Source organism: Excalfactoria chinensis, chromosome 2, assembly GCF_039878825.1.
Source record: "Excalfactoria chinensis isolate bCotChi1 chromosome 2, bCotChi1.hap2, whole genome shotgun sequence".
NCBI lineage: Eukaryota > Metazoa > Chordata > Aves > Galliformes > Phasianidae > Excalfactoria > Excalfactoria chinensis.
In genome coordinates, this window is record NC_092826.1 from 88,622,410 (window position 1) to 88,648,971 (window position 26,562).

General features: G+C 50.8%; 1 protein-coding gene across 5 annotated transcripts in view; it reads left to right on the forward strand.

The window, feature by feature from the left end:
• Positions 1–14,173: 14,173 nt before the first annotated feature.
• The window catches only part of NFATC1 (nuclear factor of activated T cells 1), a 115,548-nt gene continuing 103,159 nt past the window's right edge, over positions 14,174–26,562 (forward strand). For 4 of the 5 annotated variants that reach the window (XM_072328315.1, XM_072328317.1, XM_072328318.1 and 1 more), the window contains exons 1-2: positions 14,174–14,316; positions 22,419–23,517. In XM_072328315.1, the coding sequence (XP_072184416.1) occupies positions 14,181–14,316; positions 22,419–23,517 (1,235 nt within the window). In that variant the 5' untranslated portion in view covers positions 14,174–14,180. Of the gene's footprint in view, positions 14,317–17,661; positions 17,950–22,418; positions 23,518–26,562 lie in introns of those variants that run through there. The other variant, XM_072328316.1, reaches the window with a different exon arrangement.

A 26,562-nucleotide genomic window follows, 5' to 3' on the forward strand; every position in this document is an offset into this window, starting at 1 on the left:
TTCCTTGCAGGCACTGCTGGAGTTTGATACTCTTTGTACCTGCTCACCTTTGTGAGCATGTTAACTAACAGTATGGGCCTTCCCTGGAGACTCCAGAGCCATGCTGTTAACAGAGATACTCAGATGTGATCTCCTTCCTTGCTTGCAGAGCTCTTTATCTGGGTTTTATATATTGGCAAGGTAACTTCAAGGAGGCTTGCATGTGTCTCACACTTGCATCCTTTCACATGTCCAGAGCTATTACCATGGCTCCAACAGCACCTGCAGGACAAAGGATTTAGCACAGACCATGTACAAAGTGCTAGGAGTCTGAGTATCACTTACAAAGCGATGGTTGCGGTGACCATTCTGCTCTCAATGCTGACAGAGAAGCTATTGTAGGTCCTACTTTCCTTCATGCCCATTTGAATTATAGTTTCCACAGCTTTAGTCCTTATTTTTGATGGTCAGAAAAGAAGGAATTGGGCCAGCAGTCTCTTATTACACTTCATTAATAACCAGTTTGTAACTAGACTGCTATTATAATTCATTTGAAACTTAAAGGCAATCAAAAAAGTCCTTCAACATCTTAGTCCCTGCAGGGAGGAAAATCAGTACAAGTGAAGAGTCAACACAGATCAAATGTTACATGTAAACAAACAAGAGGTACAATATCCTTAACACCATCTTAAATAGCATAAGAATTTCTTTTGTAAACAAAACACACTTAAAGCAAGATACTTCCCAACAAGCATTAACTGCCCAACAGATGCCCTCAGCAGGGTTCACAGCTGTTACTGTAAGTGAGAATTCACACAGCCAATTGCTAACAAAATCATTTTCTAATAAGGAATAGCACTTGAAGACCTATTTGCTACTTCAGCGACCAAAAAACATGATTTTGACCCAAACGTTCTACAGTGGAAGTTATACAGACTGCATACCTTGAACAGAATGAGAGGGTGCACCATATTTAAGTTCTTAAATTCTGCTTTATTCTCCCATTCCTGATGAGGCTGTAGCAAAACTGCTGCTAAGATTTCTGCTTACTGTAGTCATGGTCGTAGGTCATAATCAGCAAAGCTAAGTATATAAATAGTCCAGGCTTAGTGAATACTCAGCCTTTCTGCCCTATGAGCTCTAAGAAAGATCATCTGCCTCAAGTAGAGGAGAGATTATTTTACATTATTAAACATGACGGTATTTATGAGATAAGCTTTATTCTTCTAATAGTAATCTACGTCTATTTCCTCTCCTGTTGACAAAACTAATAATAAAAAGGCATTCAATAGTAATATTTCCGTGGCTTTAACCAAGTTGTATGCAGAATAGTCCTCTGTAATTCTTACTGGGAGAACTGTTTTCCATTGTTTCTCTGTAAGGTACACATCCAGCTTGTCTGTGGTCCTCTCTGTTTTGCTGTATTTTGCTCCAGGTTCTAAGCATGAATTTGATTTTGCAAAGTAAACACATTGTGGGGGAAGAAAATTATACATCACTGGTTCAGAAAATCTGTTGAAAACTGGCCATTTTGGCTGGGTGGTTGGGAGATATTAATGGATACTTTGTAAGGATGTCTTTAAGGAGTAAGTGCACCTACATGTGTTACGCATTTATTACAATCATCTATTGCCTTTTTGAAGAGATCTGGAAATTCCATGGTAAAATGCTCCCTTGGGGAAAACCTCTGTGCCACGTGTGCTCATCAGAGGAAGATGAGCATTTATCTCCCTCTGCATAGCAGTTGCTGGTGGCTTCCTCCTCTTGCCATTGAATTCTGAATTCATCTGCAGGGACACTTTTACGTATATGCTCCCACTTCTGCCCACAGCTTCTGGTTCCCAAGGTCCCTTATCCTCCTTTGTCAGGATAGTGGCCTCTGCACAGCCATTCTTTGAATAAAAGCTTGTGGCTCAACTCAATCACTGCTGACCAGAACTTATTCTGGCTGGAGGAGGGAGGTTTTCCAACTGGACATTGTGAAGAAGGAAGGTGAGGCAAACCTGGCCTACCATGTATTTATCCCAATCCAAGTGTAACTAAAGCAATTGTAGGCACCGTTGTTTAAAAATAAATAAATCTTATATAATTTTACCACATTCTGGGGAGGAGCTGAAGGGAAACAGCACTGAGAGATACTGAGACTTCTATCTTGTGGCTGTGATATCATTTTGAAGTTAATTGGCTGTACCTTTCCACTTTTGACATAAACTTACTTTTGTGATAATAAAACATATTATAAATTGCTTAAATAGTGCTTTAAGATTACCCACAGTTGAATGTCTAGAACCTGTGAGGGAGAGCATTTCAGGAACACAAGCCTGACAACAATAAACAGTCAAAACACCTACTTGCATCATAAGATTGGACAAAGATTTTTCCTGTCCAGAATTGACCAGGATGGACTCTGCCAGTAGAGTCAAGCAGGATTCCAGAGCATCTGTTCACCTGCCGTCACATTGCATGCTTATCACTGCATTAACCTGAAGAATAGTACCAGCATAAATGCAGCTGGTGCTTTTGCTCCAGCTGTACCTTCGCTCACATCAAGGTACACAGGTGGAAGCAGTGCCCAGCCAGAGACTCCTCCAGTTGTTGAAGCAGTCGGCTTCTATGTGAATGGGTTTGCAGTGCAGAAAGGGAAGCAGAGCAAAGGAAATAAGCTATCTCTATGTAGCCTGAAGCGATCTCTTTTGTCAGGGAGTGGGAAGAAAGCCAAGCCACTAGTCACACTAGTGCACACCAGTAGTGCTCTACTAGCTTGCCATCTGTCCAAAAACAATTACTTGGAAATGGCAGGTGAGGTGGGAGAAGGAGGTTATTCCTCAGCTGTAAAGTGGAGTTGGTGGGAGGCACTGATCTAGTACTCTCAGGCCCAGTGTCTCTCTTCTTGACAGGTGGGTAACTCACTGCTGGCCTGGCCATCAGAGCACAGTGAGTGATGGGGCTTGCTGCTGGAGACTGGGGAGCTTCCTCCAGCACAGCTGCCCTCAGGCTGCTACCCGGGGCCCAGGGGCTGCTGTCAACTACAAGCTGGGACCTGCAGGAAAATGTGAGCCAGCCACAGGAAATACCTTTTGAAGGCTGAGGAAAAATGGGAAGCATGCGGGTAAACTTAATGGTGCTTGAGGCCCTACAAAAATATCCCCACTGTCCCCAGTACTGCATTGCTCACTGCGGTACAGAACTCAGGCAATGCTGTGCTGTGCCAGCACAGCTCTCTGCAGCTTCCACCTCCACGTGGCAAGGAGAGGGCCTGCTGTTCAAAGGCACTGCATTCCTGCCCTTTTTACTTAGCCTCTGTCTGGCTCCTTTACTTTGTTAGTAGAGTTTGCACTTCCCTACCCCTAGGAAAAAAAAAAAAAAAAAAAAAATGTATCCCATGTATCCCAATGCTGGGTGTGGAGGTCCCATCCCCTAAGGCCACTATGCTGCTTTAGCACAAGTGAGACCCAGGTCGCACCTTCAAAGTAAGCAGCTTGGAGTCACCTGGGGCTTCACGAAGTCTCCCTTGAAAGCTGTCTTTCCTATGAGCTACCCTGCAGGTCACAGCACTGCCTGTCTGCCCCTCAGAACCTCGCCTCTATTCCTGCTTGTCCGTTCCCCTCTGAGCAATCTGGGCATGAAAGGCCCCTTTCAAACTGCAGCCTGCTGTTGTAGCTATTGACTCAAACACAGTCACATCGACGCGTGGCTCAGTGTTAGTGGCTGCAGTCAAGATTTCATTTTTGTAGCATTTATCTTTAAGGACAGGACTCAGAAGTTCCATGGGAGAGACTCATCAGGTGATCATGTGAAGAGGGTGACTGAGCAGCTGCTTGGAGCCGATCTTTGGGCAAGCTGAATGCAATATGCATGCTTCCAGCGCAGCTGAAGACTAAATTTAGTGGGAAGGCACCAGGTAAAGAGACCTCCAGCAACTCAAGAGAAAACATGAACACAAAGTTTAGTCAGCTCTTAAATGGGATCTAGGAGAAGTGGAGCTGGGTTCCACCCCTTCCGGTAGCACAGGAGAATTTCCTTCACCTGTACTCCCAGGGCTGACATATTGCTCACCTCAAGTGATTAATCAGAGGTTCAGGCTGTGATTCAGCAGTTGCCATACACTTGACAAATCTGAAGCTGATCAAAGTGGTTGGTGTGAAGAGAAGGCTATAGGAGCAGAAAAGTATAGGAGCAGTAAACAGGTGATTGCTATTGTTACCACATTAGGTATGGACCCTGAGCAGAATTCTTGCAGCAATAATGCAGGTTATTCAGGGAGGTAAAGAGACACTTCACCTAATAGTCGAGAGATTTGTATGTAGGAGAAGATTTTGTCATTGCTGAGAATGAAAGGAAGTGAGGGAAAAATGACATGAATAGTGACGATAGGGACTTGGAGAGTACTTTGATGATGAAGTAATGCCACTAGAAGGTTGCAGTGAAATGGGGTCCAGTGAGTCAGGAGGGCCCTAAGAGCTTCTCTGGGTGACTCTGGAGGAAAGAAGCAGTATCCTTTTTATTACAAGGAGACAGGGCTTTCAGGAAGGTGGTTGACCTGCTAACTTAAAATCTTAAGAACATGGGAGCTTAGTGGTCTCATTTACACTAAGCACAAAGGAAGGACATGGCTTTTAGCTGGACACTTGAGCATCCTACTTTGTCTTAGGGATTGCTTCACTTGTGATTATTATTATTATTATTATTTTAATGAACATAAATGTGCAGTATGATTTTTGGTGATGCTCAAGATCATGCTAGAAGCCAGCTGGTTAGCCTTCCTGTAATTCCGTACCTCCTGCTGAATTTTCTTCCCATCATCCTGGTGACTGCCATCAGTGCTCTCCTGAGCACACAAAGTATATGCACAGGAGCTTCTGTCCCACTAAAAGCCCTAATCTGACACTGACCTGGTTGGTCCCATCAACTCTGTCCAGAGGCAGACAATGAAGCTGGTGAGGGGTCTGAATCAGAAGTGTTGCGAGGAGCAGCTGAGGGAACTGGGATGATTTATTCTGGAGAAGAGGAAGCTTAGGGGAGACCTTATCACTCTCTCTTCCTACCTGAAGCGAGGTTGTGGTGAGGTGGGGGTCAACTTCTTTGCCCATGAAACAGAAGATAGGACTAGAGGGAATGACCTCAAGTTGCGCCAGGGGAGATTCAGGTTGGACGTTAGGAAATACTTGAGAGTGTGGTCAGGCAGTGGAATGGGCTGCCCTGGGAGGTGGTGGAGTTCAAAAAACATTTAGGTGTTGTACTGAGGGACGTGATTTAATGGGAAAAATTGGTGATAGGTGGATGGTTGGACTGAATGATCTTGGGGGTCTTTTCCAGTCTCGGTGATGCTATGACTTTATGATTCTATGATAAGGTCAGATTGAACAATAGTAAATAGGTTTTTGGTTTGGTGTGAGTTGTTTTGGTGGGGCTTTTTCTTTCGTTGATTATGTATTTCTAGAAGGCAACTGTAGGAAGTTTCATGTGAAACATGCTATTTTTACATCGACCAGAAGGGGGCAATAGGAGCTTACAAATAACCAGCGTCACTCCTCAACAGTAATAACAACAAAACTCTTCTTTCAAGATACACGGTACCTCTTTTCAAAAGCTACGTTTCAGTAGTATAAGAGACAATCTATATTTCATGTAATGGCTTATTCTTATATCTTTTAGCCAAAGAAGAAATCACTGGCATGAAAAGAATATTTTTTCATTCCAAGCAGTCATTGTCAAACAAGAGCATCTCCATCTGGGGCTGCACTGCACAAGACAGGCTGGTGTTGAAACACAGAGGGGGTTTCTGACAGCAGTCCACCTACGCTGCACTCAAGCCAGTCTTGGCCACCTGGGACCTTCACCTTCTGTGATGAGTTTGTGGCTTCCCGCAAACTTTTAATTGGGTCGAAGGGAGGAAAAGAACCCTTCATGGAAGGCCACCGCAAGAAGCATTTACTGTGACAACCCACAGCCAGTGCTTCAGCAGCTGTGGGGTCAGCCAGACTGTGGGTCTGGCTTTCTGCCAGACTGGCCAGGCGGTATCAGCCTCCATGAAAAAAAAAATGAGCTCCTGTGCTCCTGCAGGGCTCCATGTTTCACTTCAACATGTCCAGATGTTCTCCTCCTTGGCACTCCTGAATCAGCAGTTCCACACAGCCGCTGTGACAGACATCACAACAGGCCCAGAGCAGCATCCTGGCAGTCCATCCCAGCCTGACCCTGCCTGCTTCAGATTGCTGCACTGCAGCTCCTGGGAGACTGAACTTGGGTATGCAGACCTTTGCCCCCATGCTCATCCCAAACTGCTCTTTTACTGCCCTTTGCCACTTGCGTAAAACCAGTATGTGTCCACTTACTGGAGTGCAACCAGCAGAATCTGGAGCCAAATCCCAGATACCCAGGCTTGGCAGTTTTGACTCGTGGAACCTGAGAAAAGCATTTTGTTGTGGCACAGGTCTTATAGCTGCATCAGTACTGGGCAGCAGGCAGCCCTCTAGCACTGAGTGTTAATAGCTTGATTTCAAAGACACACCTCCAGCAATGGGCTTTCTAGACCTCAGAAAAAGTCCTGAAGTATCTTGAGAAAATTTTCAGCCCTGGTCTTCAGTCTGACTTTGCATAGCTGCCTTCTAAGAGAATAAACTCTTGGACTCTCATTTTCTGTCTTGTGATATTAAAGGCCAGTTTTTTTCTTCTCTGGTTTTCTCCCATATTACAGCTTGGTGGATATGTCCAACCTTCACCAGCAGGTCTGGGAGGTTATTCTGCCTTTACCTCTTAGCCTGACAAAGGCACTACTGTTTGCGTGTGCCTGTCTGTGCAATTCGATTTCTTCTACAACACTCATACATCCGTGGGGAGCCTCCTTGTCATGCAGCACAGTTGAGAGGCTTCTTTAATTCTGTAATTTACTTAATGTGCTTAAAAAGTAACCCAAGAATAAAAGTAATCAGACTCCTGGGAGGAAGGGAGTAGAGAGAGGGAAGCCCTGAGAGCAAAGACAAGGGGATCCATTTGTAACATCTACACAGCACTTGTATGTTCTATGCCTGCACTGCCCTGAGGTGGGGTGGCTGCTGCTGATATTCCACCCCAGAGCAGACACAGGCTTGGTGCCCAGAGGTTGTGCTGTTTCATAGCCCTTGTCATCTATCTCACTGCTGCTAGAATCTGCATCAGACTTTGCTCTAAACCAGAACACAGTTTAGAACAGAGGGATACTGGGGATCTTTCTGATATTATTTCTTAATGATGAAGTGAACAGTTCCCTGTACTTGGAGAGCTGAGTGTCATGACATGCAAGTTGCTGGAGCTGAGGAATTCCTACTGAAAAACATCTGCATGGCCTTTGAGAAGTCCTGCTCTGCAAACAATACATGCCAAGCAGTTTCAGAGTCGGTCCTTTTGGTATCAGAGACTTGACTAGACAGAAGTTTGACCCTACTAATGTTTGCAAATGTGCTTTATTCTAGTTGCTGGTGAATTCTTCCTCTCACATACAGAAACAGATGCAAGAGAAGCAATGAGGTTCTTCCTGAGACTTTCTGATTCTGCATTCCCATTTGGAAATCAATTTAATGCATTTTAATTGCCTATTTTCTCCTAGGTTTTCTCTTTACAGCTATGCACCAGCAAAAAAATAACAAGTTAGAGTCTAGCCAGGCAGGCTGCTAATGAGGAAGCTTGACTCGAGATTTTAATTTTCAGCATTTGTTCTTCAACATAGGTATTTCAGAATATAAGGGTGCCACAAAACAGGAATGTTGCCACCAGCTAGTGGAGGAAAAGCACCGGGCTTATACCTCATTTTGCTACACTAAGGGTTAGACACTTACATGCTTGACCAACCTATGAGAGTCTGGCAATGTACTTCAGGATTCTAGACCCCTCAGTCAAACCATCCCTGTAATAAAATAATAATAATAATAATAATAATAATAATAATAATAATAATAATAATAATAATAAAAAAAAAAAAAAAAAAAAAAAAAACCACCCCTGGTGCCTGAAATGTAGTGTGAAAAGAATAAGGGAGATAAAATTTAAGGTGTGAAGAAGGAAAGGGACATGCTAAGAGCTCAGTCTCATGTCATCCTTTTAGGATCACCATAGTAAAAGGAACTGCTGGCTGTGCCAAGCTGATCCAAGGGCTTCTCAGAAATCCATCCCCCGTGGGGCATTCAGCATCTCCATCACAGCCCTTCATTTCCAGTAGCAGGCGCTGTACTGTAAGTTCATCTTTTAGTAGCTGAAAAATGCCAATCCCATCCCAGATTGCTGTCTTTGGAGATACAGAGCAGCTCCTGAAGGCAGGAGGGCAAGAGCTTTCCACTGTGCTCCCCACCACTGGGCTGCAGCTCATCATTGCCCACTTTACTTGGAACATGAAGGATGCTCCTCAGTAGTGTGTAGTCCCAGGTGAGTGAATAAAACTTTGGTCTCTCCTTTCCTCACCTGGAAAATACTTTCTCCTTCCATATCCTTCACTTGCTGAAAACAATAGGGGAAGAGGGAGTGGGAACTGGTGTTTGGAAGTGTCTGCAACAAGGAGACATAGTCAAAATTGCTGCCAGAGTGGTCCAAATCCTATTCATCTGTGAAGCTGAACCCAGAAAAGTTTCAAGTAATAAGTTTGAGTTCAGGTCAGTAAAAAGTATGCAGGTCTTGGAATATTGATATTAAAAGGATAAAACTTGGGTTGGAGAAGAGAGAAGTACAATAAGCAGCCGTCTGTGCATGAGGAGAGCTAACAGGCAGGATCTCCTGGAGCTCAGCTCTGGGACTTGCTGTGTTTGAGAGTTCTATACAAATGAGGCTGGGGCTGGCGTAAGCTGCTGGGTGTCCAGACACAGATGATGTCATGATAGAAGGGGAGGCTGCTGATAAACTTCAGGAATGCACCAGCTACAGGAGGATTTGGAGTTGCTGGGGGAATGGGCTAATGCAAAAAAATTCAATATCACAGAATGGAAGGCTATTTGTTTGGAGTGAACCACTGGCACACTAAAATGCAACTTTAATGAAACAGAGCAGGAAGAAACTAATGAAGAAAAGGCCCCAGGCTGGTGGAGAGGAGCGGCAGGGGTAGCAGCAGCCAAACAAATAACAAGGCAGCTGAAGTTTTGGAGAAAAGGGATCCTGCTGCAGCCCGAGAGCTCAGGGCTCCACACCGAATCGCTCTGCTCATGTGGCGAATTGGATGCTGTCAGCATGGTGCTCAGAGCCTGCAACCTGATTACAGGGAGAGGGATTACTGAGGGCGCCAAGCATCGCTGGAGCAGCCCTTTGTGCCAGTCAGCTCCCAGGGCCTCGGCACTGAGCAAAGGGAGCACGCATGTGGTGGGGATGCAGGAGGATGCTTGGTGCCCAGGGCACACGGCTATGACTATGGCTCAGCAACGCACAGGTCTCAGTCAGAAGCACGGGGTGTGCTGGCTGGTAAGGGCAGATGCTTTGGACTGACCACCAGCAGACAGGAGAGGGTGAGGAGTGGCAGGGACCTGTTTCTCACAGCAGATTTTCCAGGGATGCGGTGCCTACCAGGAGAAGAAGTGTCTCTGTCTCAGCAGAAAAGCCCCTGTGGCCTTTGCAGTGCTGAGGGCACGCAGCCCTGGACCACTGCTTCTACAGTGTGGTCCGAAGTTGCCCCGTTCCTGCCAACAGGCCCAGCTCTAGAACAGGCTGCCTACTGCCAGGGAAACAGGTGTGAACCCGTGCCAAGAGTGCATGGGGGGAGCACTCCTCACATGCTCCTCACGGGGCACGGCAACCCGAGCATCTCCCAGAAATTGCACACCTCACCTTCCCCTTCCCCCGGAGAGGGACCAGCTCTGCCACCAGCCCCAGCCCTGCACCCAGGCAAGCAGCAGCTGCTCTCCCACAGTGTGCCCTCGGAGGTGAGGCCAGAGAGGCTGCTCAGTGCCAGCAGCCGGGAAGTATGACACACGTGAAATATTTCTGCAGCTACCACACAGAACTGATCTGTATGTTACACGAGCCTTTACTTTTTGGCCACCTGCTGCATTTTGGGTGTCCCTGGCAGTACCCAGAAGATACCTGCCTTTCCATGTCTGACAGCCACACAAAGGGGACCTCAAGTGGGGCACCACTGGGATGAAAATCACCCCCTCCCACCTGCCCAGGATTCAGGATTTGGGGAGGAGTGACAGAGCTGCCGCTCTGAGCTCACATCTGTTTAATTCATCCTTCTGCACACGGGTCTGATGTGGCTGTCTGAAGTCTGTCCTTACTTTAGAATGTTGGTGTCTGAATGGGTGGCTGTAGCTCCAGAGAGGTGTAAGGCTGTTTTCCTGCAGTCCCTGGCCGTGTGCCTCCTCAGTCACTTACCGAGAGCCCACTAAATCAAAAGCCAGGTAAAGCAACAGGGCCCTCGGTGCCGTAATGAGACCGGCCACAGGGTAAATTGCAACATTATTCAAGCACACAAAATTCCTCTGCTGGCATTTGTCCTGCTAAGCGCAATGCACTTTCAACGTGGTGAAGTGATTTCTAGCAGCCTCTACAGGAGTCTGAGCCCAGGAGATTTCAAGCTGACCTGAATTCCTGCCTCTCCACCAAATGTGTCCTTCTGGGGATGTGGGGCAGCACCTGGCCATCACTGGTGCATATTTAATGCGTTGTGTGAGAGCAGCATGGTTGCCTTTTCAGAATGGTGTGGTATTGGCCAAAAACACCAGCCATGTACTCACTTATTTGCCAGCAAACTTCACCACGATTTTCAAAGCAGGGAATTAGAAATGTTTCAGCCATGGATGTGCTAAGGGAGACATGGGACTTGTACACCTCCGGTTACAACAAATGAAATCTTGAACAGACACTGAAGCTTTTGAAGCTGACAGGATCCAAAAGATGAATGCATGGACAGAGATGGACATTAGCATATGCATCATGAGGGCTGCTCCAAAAGTAATGCCTATTGTTTTATTATGTTGGCCCACCATGTCAGAGGCAGATGTTGGTGATATGGCAGCAGAGGTTGAGCCTTCCCACCAATACTTCATTACATCTTGTTGCTGTATGACAGGTGGCAGCAGAGGGGCAGTCTGATAAAAGGGCATCTGACATGGAAGCACATGAAACAAAGATGTGGCAATAAATTCCTCCACATAGAGAAAACGTCATCGATAGATGCTGCCTGGATATTAATGGAGACCAAACAGAGGATGTGAGCACACTGAGGTGGTGGGTGCTGTGTTTCAGCAGTGGCAATGATGATAGTGGGTCACCTCCACTGGTCCAGGCTTTTACAAGCATGGCATGCAGGCTCTTTTTAATGCACAGCTAGCAGAGGGATCTGTGTTGAAATATATATATATATATATATATATAGTGTTTTGTAGGTGAGAATTTCCTCTATCAACTATTGTTATTGTGTTCTGGTATCTGTTGTAATGTCCATGGAAATAAATAGGAGGCATTACTTTCAGTGGGACCTATGTACGTAGTTATGGATGGGAAGGCACCCAGGACAAACTGACTGTGTCCCAAATTGTTGGCTTTTTTGATCCACGCGTTGGATTCTGGGATGCTGTGAGCATAACTGTAAGAAAACATCCCGTATCGGCAAACTCTGGATGCAGAAGGAACCCCTCCTTGATTCCAGAACACTTCTGTGCAGACGAAGTTGAGAGCTCCCCAACTGAAGAACCACTGCGCAGGGAACAGCTCAACGAGTCCTGCAGCAGGTTGGGGTGCTTCAGGAACAGCAGCCCCACCGTGAGGCGGTCACCAAGGAGAGCTGGCTGGGGAGGCGGCGAGCGCACGGCCCAGCCCTCGTTCACGTTCCCGAGGGGCAGAGCCTTCACAGCCCCATAACCTCGCGGCAACAGGCGAGGGCAGCGCTGCAGGAGCGATGCTGCAGGTGCTCCACGGGTTGCCTTCGGCCAATGCTTTATTAATATCTTTTTTTCCTTTTTTTTTTTTCTTGGTTGTGTGTGTGTGGAAAGAGCCGTAGGTTTGTGCATTGGAAGGTCCAAATTAAAGCCAGCAGTAGCCATAGCAATGACAGGTGAGGTTTAGCCGCTGGATTTGGGAACACGAAGACCACGATGTCCCCCCGGAGGGCTCGGCTGAGCGTGTGCGCCCCGCGGCCGCGCGGCGGAGAGGACCCGGCACCGGGGAAGCGGCTTTAAAAATGGCCAGGGCGCGTTTGCTACAATAACTCAATGAAACAACAGTCGTCTAAAAATAGGGTTGTTTTCTGTACTAAGCTCCTTTTAACTCCGTTAGTCATCACCAGCTCCTAAAATAAGACCCGTGTAGCAGTCTCTCCTAGTAGCGGCTGTAAACAAACCTCGGGAGGCGGCGGAGCGGGGGACGGGCAGAGAAGCAGCGCGGAGGCGGGCCGGCAGCGGGCGGCCCCGGGGCTGCGGCGTGGGGAGCGCCGGCCCGGGCCGGGGGCGGCGGCAAAGCGACGGGGCCGGGGGCGGGCGGGGAGACCCGCGCTGCGCCGCCGCCGCCGACTCCCTGCGACAGCTCCGAGGCCTTGGAGCGGAGCCACGGTGGTCCGGGCAACGGCATTAAACAGGAGGAAACAGACGGGGGATTCCGTCATTTCAGCGGCGAAGGGGAGGGGGGGGAGGCGCGGCCAGGAAAGGAGAGTCCCGGGGAAGAAAGCGCAGCTCGCACCCGCCCGCGCTCCGAGCCATACCGCGGAGCTCGCCTCGACCGCCGGGCGCGGCGCCGGGATACCCGCGACCGTCGGGGCTGCGGCGGCGGGCGGCCACGCGGGCGGTGACGGCCGGCCGGAGGAAGGGGGCGCTGCCGAGCTGCCCCCCACGCCCCCTGGCGGCACCCCGGACGAGCCCTCCCCGCGTCGAGCCGAGGTGCCGCCGGCTGGCTGCGGGCAGGTGGGACGGGGCTGATGGCCGCGGACCGGCGGCGGCTTCTCCGCGTTTTTCTCGGGAGGAGCCAGTCCTCCTTTCTGCTTTGGTTTTGCCTTTCCCTACGTGAGCGGGTCGCTCCGTCTGGGGGAGGGAAGTTCTTCGTAAGGCCCGCCCGTCGGTGGGGAATATTTTGCGCGCTGATTTAGCGAAGGAGTTCTCCCCAGCAATCCGCCGTGGCCTCCCGTTCCCCGGGAGCGGGAAGGATTTCGTTTCTATTGGGTTTATTTTCAACCACATATGGGTGTCGTGCACGAGATTTATGATTATTTTTTTTCGTATGCCAGATACGCTCCAAACCAACCCAACTCCCCGCTATTCGCCGTTTAATCCCAACAGGAAAGTCTGGCCCGGCCCTGCCAGCTGTGGGGCAGAGGGAGGACGGAGCGGGAGCGGCGCGCCCGTCGGGGCAGCCGGGGCATCCCGGAGGCGGGAGGAGGAGCCGCCGCGGGCTGGAAGCCTCTCCTTCCCCCGCTACGAAGTGATGAGATGCAACTGCGTTGCTGAGATATTTACAGAATAATAATAAATAAAATAATCAGAATAAATCCGAAGCGACTGAAACCGAGTCCACGGGGTCTGTTAGTAATTTAGCAGAATGGGATTTTCCTCTCTCTTGCCTGCCAGTTGATGCTCTTTTCCAAATTTCCACAGCGGGGGAAGCCTGCGATTTTTTACATAATGATTTCAGCATGCAGGGCCGCCTCTCCCCCCCAGCCCCCCCCCGTCTCCTTCTCTTCCCGGCTCCTTCTCCCTTCTCCCGCGACCCCGACTCGCCCGCTCTCCCAGGAGTGCCCCGGGGACCCGCGAGCGGTGGCACCGGGCGGGGGACGGGGGACCGTCGGTGCCCGCCGGTGCCCGCCTCCCGCTGGCCGCCCGCCGGCGGCGGGGCCGAGGCCCGGCTGACATCACGATCCCGGGGCGGGGAGAGGGGCCGGGAGGGGAAGGGAGGTGGGGGGGTGTTTTCCAGCTTTAAAAAGGCGGCGCCGGGCGCGCAACCCTGCGTCAGAGCGAGACTTCCCCGCTCCGCTCGCCCGCTCGCCCCGTCACCTCCTGCGGCACCCGGCAGCCGAGCGGCGCCCGCCGGCCCCGCCGCCCCGTCCCGCCGCCGCGGCGCGGGCAGTGCCTCCCAGTCCCCACTCACACCGCCCTCCCCTCCATGCCCCGGCCCCGGGGGGGCGGTGGCGGTGAGCTCCCGTGCCTTCGTGGCTGCGGCTCCCGCGTCGGGGGCGGCGCGGCCCCTGCCCCCGGGGCGTGAAGGCGGGCGGGGGGCGCGGGCGCGGGCGGGCGCCGAGGGGCCGGGGGCAGCCCGCCGGGTGGATGCCAAGCGCTGCCCCGCCGGCCGCCGCTGCGCCGCCGTCGCGGGATCCAGCAGCCAGCGGGAGAGAGAGGCCGCCGGCGGCCCCGCAGCACGGAGCACTCCTGCTCGGCAGCACCATGAAGGCGGCGGAGGAAGGTAACGTGCGATGGGCGGCGGGCGGGAGGGCGGGCGGCGGTGTCCCCCGGTGTTTCCCCGCGGCGGGCCGGAGGTTCGCCGGCGGCCGCTTGCCAATAGGTGTCTCCTTCGCCTCTCGCACGGCGCCGGCTCGGCCGCGCCACCTCTCCTGCGAGCCTCCCGCGGGACCCGGCCGCGGTCCCGGTCCCGGCTCGGGGGACGGTGCAGGCAGCGCTGGGTCCGGTCTGGGGGAAACGGCCGGTGAGCACCCCGCAGTCTCGGATCTCATCGCTTCGGTGGAGGGCAGCACGTACTCTGTAACCGCAGCTCCCTTGCAGAGGGTCGGTAGGTAGCCGCCCACGAGAGGGGCCCGGGGCAGCGCCGCAATAGCGCCGAGCCCTCCCCATCGCCCCGCGGCACACTCCCGCCCCGCCGACACGGGCGTCCCAGCCCCGAGGAGGGCCGCTCTCGCTTACCCTGGCTCCGAGCTGCCGCTCGCGGTGCCCCGCGGTAACCCCGCTGCAAAGAGCGCGCTGCAAACACGCCGGCAAAGTTTCTAGAGAGAAAGGACGCGGGCGTTGGGGCTCGGGAAAGGTTTTGTCGGTCGTTGCTCGTTCGGACTGGACGTCTCGGTGCCAGGAGCGGCGTTCCGCTGGAGAGGGGACCGGCTGCGACCTCCTGTGCCAGTCGGAACATTTTTCTCTCCCCGGAACATCGTTACCCAGCACCGCACTGGCGACGCTTTCGCACGTCGCCTTTTCGAGCCAGAGCGGGAGGCCGCTGGGGACCCTGCAAATGCTCTCTGAGCATCGCTTCGCGCCCGGAGGGTTCGGGCCGCGCCCCGGGCTGCCGGGCTCTCGGGTCCGCCTCCGACTCGACCCGGTGCCTCCTCCGCTCTGCTGGGACTGAAAGCTGGGAAGAAGTTGGGGCTGGGTCGCATCCAAGTGCGAGGGGTTTATCCTGCAGCTCGGCTCGGATTTGTCCCAGGAAGCTGCAGAGACACGCGGGACCCCTCTTCATATTTCTTTCTTTCTTTCTTTTTACTTTTTCTTTCTTTCTACTTAAGTCTTTTTTAACATGGAAGTTTTCACCTCAAGGGTTCATTTCGGTTGACGGGATCCTGCCTATGCCAAAGCTATGAGAGGCAGCGGAAGCGGCAGCCCCGCTTTTGAAGCAGGCGGGCACATTTTCAGAAGAAAGCCAATGAGTGCTGAAACTCAACGGCGTTGGCTTTTGTCCCCTTCGCCCCCTCGGATCCCTTAGGGCTGCACTCGAGATTTCAGGCAGCGAATGTCCCACCGCGTGGGAAGTACGTGAGGAACCAGCTCACAACAGGCGAGGAGTGCAGTCTCCTGTCAAAGAGGTTCCCCCTCTTTAGTCCTCTGGCATTTCTGATACCCGTGTTACAATGTCAGCAGCCCTCCTCGGTAACTGTGCCACGTGGATGTATTTTTTTAAGAGACGGAGAGAACGAGGCCAAAAGCTGTGTCCCAATGCAGGAAACACGTCAGGGAACCCCACGGGTCAGGATCGCTGCTTGCAAAATGAGGTGCCTCTTGACAGCCAAGTGATGGCAATCAAAGAAAACGGGCAATTTTACAGCACTTTGGGAAGGAACTCAAACAAGGGGTCCCAGCAGAAGGAGCGGGCACAGCCCCACAGACCCCCCTCTTCTCCTAGGACCCTACAGGGTGCGGAGCCCAGCGTGTCGCCGGGCTTAACGCTGTGTGCCATTTCAAGTCTCCCTCGGGCTGCGTGCTGCGGCCTGCGGGGTGGGGCTGCTCTGCGCCCGGAGGCGTTGAGGATGTCCAGGTTTACCACGGGGACGCTTGGGGCTGAGTTTCAGGCTCACTCCATTTGCTCTGCCCACTTTAATGGCATTAAGGTTTTTTAAGTGGCGCGTTAACCTTTCCTTCTGTTCCCACACACGACATCGCTTTAATTTTACTTCTCTGTGCACCTTTCCTCTTCCCCCAGGGGAAAGGTGCCAATCAAAACGTTTTACTGACGGCAGTGATATTCAAGGAGCCGTCAGACGGTCCGTACACAGTCTGGGACAAGTCACCGAGGTGCAGGTACCACATGAGGGCAAGGAGGCATACGCGGTCTGTGCTGTCGGACCGAGGCTGTGCGTGTTGACACATAACATCCAGCTCGTCTCCGGCCTGCTCTGCATCCGGAAGAATTGCGGCCCCGCCGAGACGGCAGTTCCACGCGGAGCGGCTCCGCTGCTGCCGAGGCTTTTGCGCACTCGGGTGATTCACCCCGAGCACGTGGGGAAGCGGAGACCGGCGGCAGCCCAGTGGCGCTTGACGCCTGGGTCCGGCCCGCCTAATGACCTCCCGCTTCTGTCCCAGCGTAGACACCTTCCCCTGGGGTCCCGGTGAGCTCCGGCTGCCGTCGTGCCGCCTGAAGCGCGTCTGGGCTTCAGCGCGGCCCGGCCCAGTGGGGAGGGGAAAAAGTACGAGAGGCTCAGATGGAAAAAAAGTGTGTTTTCCTGGCACTTTGTAGTGGAGATTTCAGCCACGAGCCTGGAAAATGGTATTCCCTCGGTTTATTAAGGGAATACCGTTTCCATAACTGCTTTAAAAACTATTCCTTTCGAAATCTGGCCTTAAATCCTGCGAGCTCCACAGCGGCAGCGAGCCCCGGTTGCTGGATCGGGGAGGTCGTTTGTACATCGGAGCCTTCAGAACGGGCTCTAAATGGCACGCGTTTCTGAACACAGGTGGGACGCTCCGTCCTCCTGCCCGGTTGACCTCAACCGCCACGAGCAGCAGAGTGCCGAGTGCCGCGGGACGGGGCAGCGCCGCATCGCCGCGGGGGCCATTTGTAAGGTCCCCGCATGTCCCCTTCGGCCCGGAGACGCGTCCTTCCGCTGCACGAGGGTTGAACTGCTACTCGCGAGCCCCGCTTCAACACGCTTTTTATAGCAGTTGGCACTAGTGGGTGCTGCAACGAAGTAAGATTCGAAATAATAATAATAATAAGCCCAGCCTGGAGCCTCCCGGTTCACAGACGAGGAGCGGAGGAACCCTCGGAGGAAGGACCCGGGCGTCACTAAGCGCAGCGTACCCCGTCGCTCCTCTGGGGCAAATGCTCCGCGGCTCCCCGAGGCTGCCCGGCACCTGCGGCAATGGCCATTTCTTCGGGTGACCACAGGTGAAAGCTGCCTGCCTCCCCGCTGCCCTCGGTGCCCACGCGGGAGGGCTCGGGGGGGTTCCCACGGCGGGCGGGCCGCGCCGGGAGCGCACGACGCCGGAGGGGGGGGGAGTAGAAGGGGAGGTGGTTTGCATCGACCCGGAAACATCAACAAAGCGAGGGAGGCGGATCAGAGGCGGCGGCGGCGATAGCGAGATCCGAGGCCGCCCGTCGGGCAGGGCTCACATTACCTCCGCCGCAGCCCGGGCCGCCGTGCCGGCCGCGCAGCCCAGCGCCGCGGAGCGAGAGCCCAGCCACGACAGCAGGTGTCCCCGCGCGACGGGGCGGGCCCGACGGGGGCGAGCCGGGGGCCGCGCCGCTGCCAGAAGGGTGCCGGAACGGGGCGAGTGTCACTGCGGGCGGCGGAAGGCATGACCGGCGTGGAGGCCGAGCAGGAGTTTGATTTTGATTTTCTCTTCGAGTTCAAGCACAGCGATGAGGGAGGAGGCGGAGGTGGGTCACGGCGAGAGGCGGCGGGGGCAGCGGGATGCTGCGGCCAGCCGGCCCCTGCGGAGACGTGCCGTGACGGGGCGGTGCGGCTCTTCCGAGGGGGTCCTTCTCGAGCGGAGTCGGCGTGCGCCGGCCGGGGGCGGCGGGCTGGAGTGGGGGAGCGGCGGGGCCGATGCTTTTGCTCCGCGCAGTCGGGAAGAAAGCGAACCGAACTGAATGGTGCCCGCGGCCGCCCGACGCTTTCTCTTTCGGTGCCCTTGTGACTGGGAGGGGAGCCGCGCGGGAGGCGGCTGCGAGGTTTTAAACTTCGCGATTGTTCGGAGGTGTTCAAACAGCGGGAGCTTTTCTGAGGTTGCGACCGATCTGTCCTCGCAGGCTGCCAGGCGCGGGGGTCTGCGGATGCGGGGCGGCAGCGGGAGCGCGGGGTACGCTCAGAGCCCTCCTGCCGTGATCTGGAGCGGGTTGGGCTCGGGGTTGCCTGAAGGTCATTTGTAAACCAAAATAACGGTCCTGGATTTGTCGCGGGTCGCTGCTGCCAAGCCTCTGCGCGGCTGCCGTCCTGTGACTTTCTTGCAATACTTGAAGTAGAAAAGGGGTGAGTGAGACCAGAACGGACGCGCGCAGAAAGCTGTCATCGTTCCCTGTCCGAGGCCGGCTGTCACAATTTCAGTGTTAGCAGATCACCTGAAAAGCTCGTGTGTAAGCGAATGATTTGATGCTTTCTCAGTTTCTCAGCCAGAACTTTTGTCTTTAAATCGAGGCATGTTCCCACATCCTTGCCCATGTATCGCAGCGCGCTGGGACACAGCTGTGCACAGTGCTCCCCTGTCACTCTGCACTCCAGCAAGCCTTCGGATTCCAAACGGTTGTAAGGAGCTTCTCGGTTTTAGAAAATGAGGTTTTAAGAGTGTCACACCAGGCATTACAGATGTAATTTCCTAGGAATCAGGCATCCAGAAAGAGGAAGAGTCCGAACAAATGAAGTGTCAAAGTCCCGGTGAGAAGTGCTGAAAGCATGAACTTCAGCACACAACTTGATGGGACTCGATGTTTTGCAGTGTAACATAGCCCTCTGCTTCTCTGAAGCCCCTTCGAGCTGAGGGTGTTAAGTGCTCCTATTTAAAGAGTATAAATAAAGACTGTGATAGTGTCCAATGATTTGTAGGATCAGTCTGTTAATTATAGAAAGGAATAAAGCCTGTGATCTGTGGAATTAACTAGAGAAAAAAAAAAAAAAAAAAAAACACAGTTGTTTTTTTTTTTAATGTTGTCACAAAGTGAAACGTAATACATGAAGATGTGCTTACAAATGGAGGAGGAATCCAGTTTCTTGTCCTAGTTAAACCTAATGCAAGCGTGGGCACAGTGGCAACAAAATTACTGCAGACCTACAGTAGCTGGCCTGATGCTGGGGTGTAGCTCAGGATGTTAGGGTAAACTAAAATGAAAATGTCTTTGTAGTGAATAGCCTAAGTTAATGTCTGTGAGCAGCAGTGCCCAGGCCTATGGGTGCCCTGGTCAGGGGATGGCCCAATGGGTCAGGATCATGGTAACAGCAGAGACCATCCACGCTAAAACTTTACCTTCTTTTCATCCCTATCAGTGCTGCCAAAATACCCCACTGCTCATGGGCTGCTGCTTTATGCGCCACAGCTTTGTGCCTGTGTAGCTACTTCCCCTTGAGAGACAGGCATTTTATTTCCGTGTCCTATTCACTTTTGTGAGAAGGTTTTTCTTTGTGAGAAAAACATTAGTGTGTTATGACTGCTGACTGTGTGTGCTCGATGTATTGTGTACAAACTTTAACTGAGGATGGGAATGTACTTCTTCCTAAATTGTGGCTGGTGGCTTTTAGCTTACAAACCAAGGACTTGGTCTTGTTCCTGGTTCTTGTTTTCGGGCTTTTGCATTTGTTGGGCGTACTTTCTACACACTGCCTGCTTGGCCTGGGCTGCAGATCTCCGGAAGATTTTGGTGTCTGATTTTTATCCTAGTTGTGCATTAGATTTTCTAGGATGCCGTACTTTTCATTCAGGTAATAGTGATCACTGTTGATTTATTTATTAATTGCAATAACTAAGACACCGATGCTGCAGGCAGCAGGTATATGAAGCCCACCTGGTGGGCACAGAGCATCTGCTTGCTGTGTCTGGCTGCATGCTAGGGACCAGTTGTGCAATAGGGTGATGTAGGGATGTTTCCAGGAGTCAGGCAGCATTCCAGTAGCTGGAGATTTGCTGTCCTCTGGAGCCAGGGAAAGCAGAAAGGGGCTGAAGCTGCCTCGGAGGCACTTCTTAGATCCCTTCTCCGAGCTCCTTTCTGAAACAGCAAGGGTCTGACTGCTTCAGTGTTTTTTCCTATGAAGAACAACAAGGAGTTGGGTAGTATCTGTGGTGGCTGTGAGGAGTGCTGCCATGCGGTAGAGCAACAAGAAAGGGTGACTCATTTTGGAAGGAGAGGTCTCCAATCCCCTTGGTAGACTTCTGTCTCACCAGACCACTGCAGTCAGAGGAATCTTGTCAGAGGAGCACCTCTTATTACATAGTTCCATAGTTTAAATCATGTGTGAAGCTGTATCGTGTTTTGAACATTCCAGTTTTATTTGTGGCATGTGCTGGAGCAATTTGGTGACCCTTCCTCACTGAGTGACTGGTGGCTGATGGCAGAATAGAAAGTGAGTTGAAAATATGTAGTTTCTCATTGTTTGTAAATATTACCTGACGTGGTGTAAATCAGCTGGAACATCACAGAGCAGCTGTGAAACTGCTAAGGCACATTAATTTTTTGTAAGTGCTGTTTGTCTTGGATTCGTTGCCAGTGAGAAATGTGATCACAGGATGGCTGGAGGATGACACCAGAGAGGGCTGAGCTGATAAACAAAGAAAGAGAATAGCTGACTGCGCTGGCTGATATAACCATCTTGGAGGCTCGTTTGCATCCACAGTGCTCCTGGGAGCAGTTTATGTTGGGAATAACAGCTGTGGTAATTAGCAGAGCTTTGCCCTCCACACAGGGAAGGTGGGCAGTGGTCTCCACCAGGAGCTTGCCTCCCAGAGGGGACAGGAATTAGTTCCTCTTGGAGGCCAGCTCTGGCTGGGGGACAGGGTTTCCCTCTGTCATGTGGGGAAGTGCTGCTGCCAGGACTGACCTGTGAGAAGGCTGCTTGGAGCTGCAGCTGGGATTATTTCCAGCCTGCTACCTACAAACCTACAGAGCAGAATTACCCAGCCCCCAGATTCAGCAGCTGTCACCCTTGACAGAAAGGGTTTGCCATCTTTTTCTGGCATGGCAAGAGATACCAGCCTGAGGGGCTTTGGCTCAAGTGTAGACATGTCTGAGCCTCCCTGAGCCAGAAAGAAAGCATAGGGTCTGAGTCTTGGTCACGCAGGAGTACTGATCAGTCAGAGTACTGAGAGCTGCCCAACTGCTCAGGCACAGCCAACCAGTGTCTCTGGGAGGCTGAGAGTGACCTGTATGAGGCCTCAGAGCAGGAGAGAGGAGCTGGCAGCATGCCGATGGTGGGCCTGCCAGCATGTCAGTGGGGAGCTGAAGTGAGGATGATCCCTAAGGACCAACTGTGAGGGGTCGGTTCTGCATAGCACAACAGATATGGAGGCATGCAGAGATCTGGCTGGTCCCCTGTGCTGGATCGGCACAAGTCTGTGATGTGATCTCACTTTTCAGGTTTTCCACAACAATCATGCTATCGCCTTAATGCACTCAGAGCTGTTACACAGTTAGACAGTTGGCCAAGAGTGTGTTCCTGGCAGCGTTTAAGTGTGGCATGTGCAAGAACCAGCTATTTTAGTGGAATTTCATCAGTCGCAGAGTAGCAAGACATCCGTGTTTATCTTTCACCTGGTCTCTGTCAGTTGGGTGGGAGGATAAGTGGTCCCAGAAACCAGAGCAGGTCAATAGATTCATCTTGTTCCAAAAACCTGGTTAACTGGAACCGGTTGGAAACTTACTGAAACTTACTGTAATGGAAATTTTAGTTGTGTACAATTTTATTTTTTTTTAGTAGAATACGTTTCACCATGGGCGTCCTTATGGTCCGCCTCTTCTATTTTTTTCCTTTTTCTTTTTTTTTCTGTGTTGTGTGTATGTGTTCCATCTTTTTAGGGAGGAAATAAAGCTTGCTTATGTAAGAGCACATCTCTTGTGCAGCATTGCAGTCTCTGAATGCTGACGCACCCTTGTTAATTTTTTGCTCTGAAGGTTTACGTGTCTTTGGGACAACCTCAGTCCGCGTAAATTCTCCTCCCAAGACAGCTTCTCTTTCGCTGCTCAATTAGTAGGACATTCAAAGATGCAGTCATCAGTTTCTTCCTTAACTCTGCTGGGTTGTTCAGGAGTGCTGTGCTCTTGTCTGTTTTGTCATGTTCCTCCATTCCAGCTTGGTATGTTATTAAGTGAGTATTTATGTAAAGCGCTTCATATCATTCTTTTTTGTTTGTTTGTTTGTTTTCCAGAACACTATAATTATACATCTTCAAACGTAAATGCTGGCTTGCCTCTAAATGTGGCACATTCCTCATTGTCAACTCCATGTCATGGCCTTCAGACATCAAATCCCATCATTTCAGTTGTCCCATCAACAAATCATCCTTCCGGATATGGAGGACATATTGACAGCGGGGCTTCCGAGTATTACCTGCCTCCAAACATCAGACCCAATGGAGCTCCAGCTTTGGAGAGCCCTAGAATTGAGATCACTTCTTACATGGGACTGCATCATAACAACAACCAGTTTTTCCATGATGAGGTTGAGGAGGCCATCCCAAATGCCAAGAGATCACCTTCCACTGCCACTTTGAACTTACCAAACCTTGAGGCATACAGAGATCCGTCCTGCCTGAGTCCAGCTAGTAGCTTGTCTTCCAGAAGCTGCAACTCTGAAGCATCTTCCTATGAGTCCAACTACTCGTATCCATACACTTCACCCCAGACTTCTCCATGGCAGTCCCCGTGCGTCTCTCCAAAGACCACCGACGCAGAGGAAGGGTACCAGCGTGGCATGGTGACCTGCACTTTGCTCAATTCTCCAAGGCACTCGCCATCGACATCTCCCAGGACAAGCATCACAGAGGAGAATTGGCTGGGGGCTCGCAACTCCAGGCCTCCATCTCCCTGCAACAAGAGAAAGTACAGCCTCAATGGCCGGCAGACCTCCTACTCACCACATCACTCCCCCACGCCTTCACCACAAAACTCACCACGTGTGAGTGTTACAGATGAGACGTGGCTGGGAAACACCAACCAGTACACCAGCTCTGCCATTGTGGCTGCCATAAATGCTCTCACCACCGACAGCACAATAGATATGAATGATGGGATTCCCATCAAGTCAAGGAAGACTGCCATTGACCACACCCCATCCATGACTCTCAAAACTGAACCGGCTGGCGAGGATCATGGGACCATATCGCCAACTGCCGATTTGTCACCAGAAGACTTCTCTAGCTTTCAGCATATCAGGAAAGGAAACTTCTGCGAGCAGTACTTGTCTGTGCCACAGCATCCATACCAGTGGGCCAAACCAAAGTCTCTGTCTCCTACATCCTACATGAGGTAAGCAACCCCGGCTTAGAGGACAATCCTGCTAATACCTTTATTGTATTCTTTTCTTTCCTCCTTCCCCTTCCTGTATCTGCTTCCTGCCAAATCTTCCCACTGACTCATTCCATTTAGATGTTTATCGTGATGCTGCCTCTGTTGTTGGTGTGGCACGATCATGAGTAAATCCTTGAAAGGTTAAAAGGCCTTTCCAGGAGTTGCTTATATGTTGGTTGTGAATGGGAACAGGCCCCAGTCCGGCCATTGTGGAAATAGGATATTCAGGGGTATTCAGAACTTTGTCAGGCAGTGGGTCTATTTGGTACCATCAAACTGAGGTTTTACTTCAGTGGTTCATTGTATCCAAATACATTTTTGTTGCAGGAATAAGAGATGTTCCTATTATTTTGTTTGTTATAGACTGTGAATACAAACAAAATGTGGTTCTTCTACACACTGTTTCAGCATTTACTTCATCTGAAACTTTATCTGAAAGCTTCTTGCCAATCTGTGTTGGACGCTGGTTTTCTTTTTTCATCCCTTCCCCTCTACTTTTTGTTTAAGGAAGAAACTTTGTCTGTAAGCAAGTAATTCTTGTCACATTTGTTCATCATAAGAAGACTCTGCACTAAAAAAGTGGACACACAGCTGCAGTGTCCTTGGCTCTTAGCATTGCCAGACTCATTTTTCTCCATCTAGCAGCTCTCTGACGTGTTCTGTGTCCAAAAACTTAAGCTTAGCTGTCTGTGGCACTTGATGTTATACCACACTGCAGTCTGGAAGGCCAATTGTATCCTGGTCTGAATTCTGAATCAGAAGTGGGGTGGCCAGTAGAGCAAGTGAGGTGATTATCTGCCCTTGTGAGGCCTCACCTGGAGCCCTCAATGCAGGAAAGATGTGGAGCCTTTTTTTTTCCTTTTTTTGGAAAGTATCCAGAGGAGAGCCATGAAGATGATCAGAGGGTTGGAACACCTCTCCTATGAAGACAGGCTGCAGGAGCTCAGCTTGTTCAGTCTGGAGAACAGAAGGCTATGGAGAAACCTCGTTACAGTCTTCCAGTATTGAAAGGAAGATTACAAACAGGAGAGAAATCAACTTTTTACATGGGTAGATGATAGTAATAGGATTAGGAGGAATGGTTTTAAACTAAAGGAGGGGAGATTTATGTTAGGTGTCAGGGGGGAGCTTTTCACAGAGAGGATAGTGAGGTGCTGGAACAGGCTGCCTGGAGGGGTTGTGGGTGTCCTGTCCCTCGAGGTGCTCAAGGACAGGTTGGATGGGACCCTGGGCAACCTGGTATGGTACTTGATCTAATAGTTGGCAAGCCTGTTGGCAACAGGGGAGTTGGGACTTGATGATCTTTGAGACCCTTTCCAATGCAAACTATTCCAAGATATTCATTCTATGATCTGTGTAATGCTGTCCCTCACCTTCCTTATCACTCCCTATCTTCTCTTCTCGGCACTGTCTAAGCTCATTGCAGGACCTTGGCCCGTCTCAGAACTGAGAAATGTGGCCATACCATTGGGTCTGTTGGAGCCAGCCAGAGGTGAGCACTCAGTGCTGGGGTGGATACTTTTCAGTCCCAGCAAATTTGTCAGAGCCTTCCTACGTATTTAAAAAGAGCCATTTGTGTTCTCCTACCAAAGGTGTAAAGGAATTTGAGTTCATGATAATGACAGGACATTTGCTGGTTTTGCCAAAGACTTCAAGGGCAACAATGCAAGAGTTTGACCAAACACGCTTTTATCTTTCTGTTGCAGAGAGCCGCCCTTATGTGCTTTGTTGTAGTCAGTCAGAAGGCACCCAGCATTCCTGTGTGCTAACACAAACAAGAAAGGTGAAGCGTACAAAACGGAGCCCCACTATGTTGTGTATTTAACATTTTTTCCACTGTTTTGGTCTCGTATAAAATATGTTTCCTGGTTCGCAATATGTTTCCATGTGATCTCATTAACTCGTGCTCTAGGGCAGTTGGAAGTTAACGCTGAAATGTGATTTTAAGTAATTTTACCAATCAGATACACTGACCATGCTTCCTTCCACTCTAATTTTATGTATATGAAAGTGCCGGGCAACTGAGCACGGACGTCAACAGGATCACAGCCTACGCAACAGAAACTGCGTTATTTTAAATCTTTCCAAAAAATTTGGTAAAGAATTTGTCACAACAGATCTGGATTTTTTTTTTCCTGTTATTTTACACATCTGTTCTATTTCAACTGCTGGGACTTCAGGCATAGGTTCCAACAAACAACTCAGGCTCCAAAATCTACCCTATTGTAATGATTTTGAGATAACCATATTTGATTACCTCCTCTGTCTCTTCCTGAATACACATTACATTTTCATCAAAAGCAAGAATGCCTTGGAAAATCACTGATGTCTTTCCCTCCTTCTCTTCCTCTCGCCTGTATTTGAGAGCAGGGGGAATAGGCTCCAGCAGCACCAACCGAGCATGTGGATGTCTCTTTCTTCATGTTTTTATGGCAGGCATTAATCTGAAAAAGAAACAGTTTTTTTTAATATTATTTCTAAAACTGATGGATTTTTTTTTATATATTTCTCACAATTAAAAATAAAATTTTTGTATTTTCAAGCACTAGAACAATAGGGAATAATAAGAGTAGAGAGTAATGCCTGGGTGAGTGGAAATACAGATTTCTTCTGATTTCTGGAGAGGACTGTGCAATCGATCAGATTAGAAGCTCATCCCAGATTGCCAGCTGTGGGCTCTTCAGAGCTGGCTTTGGCTGACAGGCCTCCACCAAGGGCTACCAGCATGCAGCCAGATTGCTGCATGGCAGTTGACATGCAGGTGCTGAGTCTGGTGAGGGAGAACAGGAGGGCAAATCCCAGGGCTGGCATGGGTTTGGCACTGGGTTTTGTCTCCATTCTTGAGCTGCAAATTGTGGTCTTGGGTCCAAGGCTTTGGGTGTAGAAAATATTGACAGACCAAGCAGGGATTTACATGGGAAGCTTCAGAGCCAGCCATGAGGTGGCAATGGCAATCATATCTCTTCCAGACCTCTGTGTACCAGGAGAAGCATTTTGTCATCT